Consider the following 7288-nt stretch of genomic DNA (forward strand, 5'->3'; position numbering starts at 1 on the left):
ATTCAGGATATGAGTTGAGGAGTCTCTAGTATCAGCGTGATATCAGACGTTGTTCTGGTTTTACTGGACGTTTGTGTCGCTCAGCTTTGTGTGAAGCTCAGTGCAGAATCCCTACACGCTCCGTTCAGGCAGCTCGAACAGAAAACTTGCAGATTAACGAGTATTTCTGAGGAAATCTAGTCGCTAAAAATATACAAATGAGTTAAATATTTCTATCCAGCGAGTCCGTCCTTGACCACAAACACAACTATTTAGTTCTTAAACGAGCTGCTTTCATGTTAAACGTTCAGTAGAACTCGTTCAGAGACGCTGGTTTCTTCTCACATGAAGCTCATTAACTCGTTTCAGAAATAAAAACTCATCTCAGGGGAGTGAAAAACCTTTTAATGATTTTCTTCCCCCTAATTTTTGCGTCTAATGCGATGCTTCAAAATAAGAGCTGTTGGAACTGTTCTGATCTGTATCACGTGAAAACATATAATTGGTGGTATTGATCGGCCGTTCTGGGAACAATAAGACCAGTAAAGATGGCTCCATCACAGAAAGATCCTCCTCATCTTTAAAAAAATAACAAAAACAGACGAATGAAAGGTGCACTGACGCTGAACGGAGATCTTTCTGGAAGCCCAGGTCCTCGGCACGCCGCTGAAAAAGGGTTTTAAAGGCGCATTCACAGGCCAAATCGTTTAGTGCCGTCATCAATACTTTATTTGGGGGGGATTGAGGGTCAGCGAATGGAAAGATAAAAGCATTGAAAGTGTTTGTTTAAGAGCACGCAGCCAGCGAACACATCAGGAGGGTTTAAATATACACGAGCGGGAAGCCGAGGCATCAATACGACAATAAAACGACAACAGGCAGCCGAGAACGAGCGCCCGTCCGCACACAAAGGCGACGCACCGCCACTCATGAAACATTAACGCCCACTCAAGGCGTCATGAAGCCGGCGGCGCTGGAGGGAGGAGAGGGGAGGCATAAATAAACCAGAGCAGCCCGGCGCTGGATTTACACCTCATCAAATATGGAGCAGCGGGAAAACACACAACGAGGAGGAGGACACAGACCTTCGCCGAGTCCGTCTCATCGGGTCCGGCGTCGGCGATGACCGGCTCCATTTGGTAGTTAACGGCCTGGTACAGAACCTGCAGCACACAAACAGAACCCTGGTGTTTTAGCAGAACGAACCGAACCCCGGTCCAGGAATCAGAGGCTTCAGCCGACCTCCTCACAATCAGCAGCAGCTTCATCCAATGAGGCAGGTTCTGCCTTCAGACTGGGAACATTCCAGAGTTCAGGGTCCTTGAAGCTGATTTTAATGGACTTTTTCCATCATTTCTGAGCTAACTTTAGTAACAGCAGATAGACAGATGACATCAATCACTGGGTGTCATTCTGGATAATTTAGACTCATTAGGAAATCAGTTTTCATCATTTTGGGAACATTTTCTGTAAATCTGGACAAATTTTAAATCACTCTGGAAACATCTGGCTCCTCATTCTGTTATTTTAGATGAATTTTGAGTCATTTTGTTCATTATTTGGTACATTTTTGTTTCTGTTTTGGACCATTAAGACACATTTAATCATCATAGACTGATCCTGTCTGTAGATGGTTCTGGTAGGTTCTGGAGGTAAAATGGTCCTTCCATTAACTAGAACTTGCTCTGCTGATATGAGCCTGGAAAGTTTACCCGGCATGCACTTTGTAGTGTTCCCCATGTCCAAAATGACCTCACATGTGCCCAAAACTATTCAAATGTGTCCAAAAGGTCTTGAAATGTCTCCAAAAAATGTCTGAAATGAACCAAAACTTTTCCAGAATAACTCTAAAATGGTCAAAAACAATTCTAACCCCGTCCAGGATGACAAAAGCTTCTCCAAAATGACTTGAAATCCAAGAAAATGCTTCATGTGTAAATGGTTCTGGTATGTTCTGGAGTTAAAACGGTCCTTCCATTATCTAGAACTTGTTCTGCTGATATGAGCCTGGAACATTTACCCAAAACAGTCTGACTGTTACCACTATGAGACATCCCATAATACTGACGCTACCAGCTGCTGACAGAGGACATGAACAGAACCAGGTCCAGTGTTCAGACTGAGACACCTGGATGGATGTAGAACTGATCTGGTGTCAGGTTCTACCAGAACTCAGATGTGTTCTTCCTCCTAAATGTCATGCGTCTATCTGCTGTACTGATGAAGTTCTGAGGCTCAGAAATGATGGAAAAAGTCCATTAAAGTGATAAATCTGGACCCTCCTCTGTGGACTTCAAGGACCTGGAACTCTGGAACATTCACAGTCTGAAGGTAGAACTCTGGTCAGTAGATAAAGGTGCTGCAGATACAGAACCAGACAGTTCCTTCCTGGTTCCAGGATACTGAGCAACGCTACGTGAACTCGATGATGTAGGTGTTTTATCTGCAGGTCTGACCTGAGTCTGCAGGTCGCTGGAGGCGGCCAGCAGACCGTGGATGCTGTCTGGAGGACAGTGAGTCAGAGAAAAGGCCAGCAGCTCCTGCCGGGCCTCCAGGTCTCCGTAGCCCTCACACTGACCCAGCAGACTGCAGACGTCCCAGGCCGGACCGTAGCCTGGACGAGGACACGTGGTGGGAGAGGGACAGGGATTAGTTACAGCTCTGAACTGTAGAATAACAGAAAATCAATCCTGTGAAATACTGAAAACATACTGACGAATATCTGTAAAATGATTCTATTTCAGCTGATTTATAAACACAAAACTGTGTAACCTCATCTGCTAAAATACATGTTTTAACGTTAATTTATTTATTTATTTATTTGCTGATCATTATCTGTAATACATCCCAAAAAATCTCTAAAAATAATATTTAAAAAATATAATTGCCATTTTCCCTCAAATAACTTCATGTATATATAAAATAATGTGTTGGGTTTGTTTTTTTTGGCTTATTTTAATACAGTACAAATTTATGTAATTTATGACAAAACATAAAAAAAATAATATTTATTTTAAAAATTATTTTTTCAAGTGGACAATATGTACAATTTCAACCTTTAATATTATCATTATCACATAAATGTATAATTTTTCCAGTGATTTTACTAAATATTTTTTGTAATTTAATAAAACAGTTAAAATATGTAAAATAACATTTTAAAAAATATATAATTACCATATTCTTTTAAATTACTGCATGTGTACATAAAATAATGTGTTTTTTGGCTTATTTTAATACAGTAAAAATAATGTAATTTTATGGTAAAACACTGTAAAAGACCAAATTAATATTTATAAAAAATAAATAATTTTTCTGTACAGTTTGAACATTTTTTGTTTTAGAGTCAAACATGTAAATTAATATTTTTTCCCCAGTGATTTTCTGAGATATTATTTGTAATTTAATAAAACATTTCAAATCTTTCAAATAACAGCAAATGCCTGTAAAATAATATTTGATTTTTGTTGATTTAAATGCAGTAAAAAAAGACAAAATCTCAAAACAAATCTGTAAAATAACTGCATCGTATAAAATATAATATAGTAATGTCTTTTTTTGTCATTTTACGAGTACATATTTATAGGTTAACACAACTGGGAGAATCCATAAAGCAAAAACAAACAAAAACACAGAGCATTGTACGACCAAACGACAGATAAAAAGTGCTTTAAAAACATCATACATCACAGAATAATCCCCTCTGAGTCCCTCCAGAGACAGAACTGATGTATAGAATCTGTAAGTACTCGACTCAGAGACCCGGCAGACGCACGGCGCTGAGATATGACACCAGAATAAAGTGGAGCCTCGCAGGCTTCGGGGATATTAATACGTATTTAAGTCTAAAACACATTTTCCCCTTGAAATAAATATGGGGCTGTAATAACCGTTAGTCGGAGCTTCATCAGCGTCAGGAGGCAGCGCGCCGCCTCCACTTCATTCTCCCCAACAGATCCAATTATTCCTGCTGCGCTGGCAGACTGAGGCCTTATCTGATTACACCTTCTTCTTCTTCTGTGGGAGGAAACTCTGTTGGCTTTCATTCCTGCGCGGCGCGACACAAAGCGAGTTCAGGAGGAGCGCCATTATCGCGCTGACCGCCTTGTAGCCCTCCACAGAAATGCTCCCGCCGCGGATCGGACCGTTTATTCCCGCCATTGTTGCGAGCAGATGCTGGGAATGGCTCGGTTCTGGCCTTTTTCAGGGAAGACGCACAAAGCGAGCGAGCCGTCAAGCTTTAAGGAGAACACCTGCGACAATTACGCGACGTGAGAACAGACACCTGATAATTTAGTCAAACGCACAGTTCTGGCCTCGGCTGCTGCCTCCTCCTTCTGCGTATTTATAGTTTCTTATCAAACTGTTTTCTGATCAGTTTGGTTAAAGCAGGTTTCATTTAAACAGCAGCGTAGATGTTCTGGTTTCTCACTGATTTATGTCACATTAGCTCAAAGAAGCTATTTATATAACATTAATTAAATGCAAAGTTCTAATTTATTGATTTAGATGAAAGTGTTAACATTATGTTGAGAGATTTAAACTGATAATTGTGGCGTGAACTTAATATTTTGTGAAACTTAAACAATATTTTTTTGTTTTCAAGATTAAAATATCAAATACACATCGGTAACTCAAAATTAAAACAGTTATTCGTTTGTTTAATGATGTAAAAGCTGCTGCATGTATAAAAACACTAAACTACTATTTTTAAAAAAAATCTAATTGAGGCAACTTAAATTTTTCAGAGATTTTCAACTTAAAATCTTGTCTTCATAAGAAAAGCAATTAAGCACAAAACCATTAATAATTTCTTTTAAATAATGTGGAAACACCACTTAGAACAAGTTCATTTATGAGTAATCATCCTATAAACCTGATTAGGCTACCGTAATGTCTGGACTACAAGCTCCTACTTTTTTCACACGGTTTGAACGCTGCGGCTTAAACAGCGATGCGGCTAATTTATGGATTTTTACGAATTTGCCTCGAACCCAAAGTGACGTTGAGAGCGACAGAGAGACTGAGGAAGTGACGAAGTGATTCTGAGGCTGAAGAAGACGACTTCAGTGGTTTGTTACGTATTTAAATAAAAGTTTAAAACATCTTTCTGTGTAAATATCTCATGTTCCAACGTGGACACCTGCAGCTTAGAGACAAGTGCGGCCTGTATATGTACAAAACTAGCTTTAAAGTTAGTGGGCGTGGCTTATATTCAGGTGCACCATTCGTCTGGAATTTACGGTAATTCAGTACAAAACATTTCAAAACGAGTTTTTAATAATGTGTAAACTCTAGTTGGTGCTATTTAATGTTTATAAGTGACCAAATTATAAAATCTCTTCAAAATAATGAGAATTAAATTCACAACAGTAAAAAATAATTTTAAATACAAATCGGAATCACTTAATTTTTAATGAGAAATCACCTCAAAGAAATGTGTTTATGCTACCAGTCGTTAAGTAACTGCAAGTGAAAAGCTGATTCCTTTAACTCAGTATAGTTTGTTGGTTGGTTAGAAGTCGTAGAAACTCCGATAGATAGATGCTAACTGTTGGTTTTTGTTGTTTTTTTAACGCACTGAATAAAGGAGGAAGTAAAAAGCAGCTACAATCTGAAAAGCGATGAGATGCAAACAGTTTTTTTGATGGTTGACATTATAAAGTTGCACTAACTAAACATCGTGTGTAATTTAAACTCTAATTTCTACACAAGTTGATTCAAAACTAAACTCTAAGTTGAGGAAACAGAGTTAAACAACGGTGGAGCAACTTGTGCTCATAGTTACAGTAATTAAGTACAAAACACTTAAACTCCTTTTAAACGAGGTGGAAACAGAAGCTGGAAGAACTCAGTTTTTATAACTAATCAACCTGAAGTCTTGTGTTTATGCTGCCAGTCATTAACTAATTAAAACGCCTTTGATTGTGGAGGAGAAGCCGATTCTTTCAACTGGTTTCGTTTTAAGCTGCACGTTCATGCAAACTGTTAATTTTTCCAGTCGAGCACAAACATTTGGAGGTGAAGCAGAACTTCAGATCCTCGTTTTTAATATTATTAATTAGTCAGACGGAAACGTTCCCTGAAGAGCTTCTCTATCCTCAGCTCCTGCTCCTTTTCATGCTGTTCTATCTCCACACGGATCGCTCTTCATCTCCAGACCGAGGCCTCTTTAGAGGAGCTAATTAGCACCGCGACGGGTGACGTACCTGCAGCCATGACGTCCTGGCAGTGGATGTACGAGGCCTTGAAGTCCAGGTTCTGCAGAGCCTGCTCGGCCAGCAGCGTCAGGACCTGGCCTTTCCTCGCCGCCTCGTCGTCTCCTGGAAACACAGAGATTCATTAGAGCGAACACGGGACGAGTCTCTGCGATCTGCCAAACGGCAAATCTCATAATCCCGGTATCGTACACAACATCTGGCCCGACGGGTCTCTGATTAGAGCTCGGCGCTGGAGGTCGGGAGGTGACGGCGTCCGTTTATTAGCCGTTGCAGCTTCACACGGTGACGATGATGATGATGATGAACAGCAACGTCAAAGTATTAAAGAATGAGCCTCAGAACATCTGGTCCTGCATCTACAGTGGCTTTAGTTTATCTAATGATCAGAGCTCTACCTTCAGACTGGGAATGTTTCCAGAGGTCCAGGTCCTTGAAGCAGGTTTTTATGGACTTTTTCCATCATTTCTGAGCCTCAGAACTTCATCAGCAGCGGACGGACACATGACATGAAACACTGGATGATTTCTGAGTGTTTTGGATCATTTTGTCGTCACACTGGGAAAGATTTTGTCATTTTGGACAATTTAGAGTTATTATAAATATATTTTTAATCATTTTGGAAACACAGATTAGCACACATTTTTAATTATTGTCACACTGGGAACATTTTTTGAGCCATCCTGTACACATTCTTGTGATTTTGACGATGGGTTACTCATTCATTGAGTCATTTTGTTCACTTTTTGTTTAGTTTTGGACATTTTTCTCAACAGTATTTAGCATTTTGTTCAGTAACTGCCACAAAGTGAGTCGTGTCTAGAAGATGATCCGAACACGACGCTCAGAAATGATGGAAGGAGTCCATTAAAAACCGTAAACATCAACTCCAAGGACCTGGAACTCTGGAAATATTAACAGTCTGAAGGTAGAACTCTGGTCAGTAGATAAAGGTGCTGCAGATACAGAACCAGATGTTCTGGAGGAGGTTCTGGAGGAACTTTTTTCCAGATGTTGTAGATTTTTTGTGGTGATTTGCATCTTTTTTTTATCATGATTTTGTGTCTTTTCATGTGTGTTTGCATGTTTTT

At 39.6% G+C, this 7288-nt stretch overlaps 1 protein-coding gene across 1 annotated transcript in view; it reads right to left on the minus strand.

Moving 5' to 3' along the window:
• Positions 1 to 7288, minus strand: part of nbas (NBAS subunit of NRZ tethering complex) — a 232923-nt gene that overhangs the window by 113385 nt on the left and 112250 nt on the right. Inside the window, exons 30-32 of the mRNA XM_008286182.1 lie at positions 6189 to 6302; positions 2436 to 2593; positions 1044 to 1142 (exon numbers count right to left, since the gene is read on the minus strand). Coding sequence (XP_008284404.1) covers positions 1044 to 1142; positions 2436 to 2593; positions 6189 to 6302 — 371 coding nt within the window. The remainder of the gene's footprint in view (positions 1 to 1043; positions 1143 to 2435; positions 2594 to 6188; positions 6303 to 7288) is intronic.

Source organism: Stegastes partitus, unplaced genomic scaffold (assembly GCF_000690725.1).
Source record: "Stegastes partitus isolate 25-593 unplaced genomic scaffold, Stegastes_partitus-1.0.2 Scaffold439, whole genome shotgun sequence".
Lineage (NCBI taxonomy): Eukaryota > Metazoa > Chordata > Actinopteri > Pomacentridae > Stegastes > Stegastes partitus.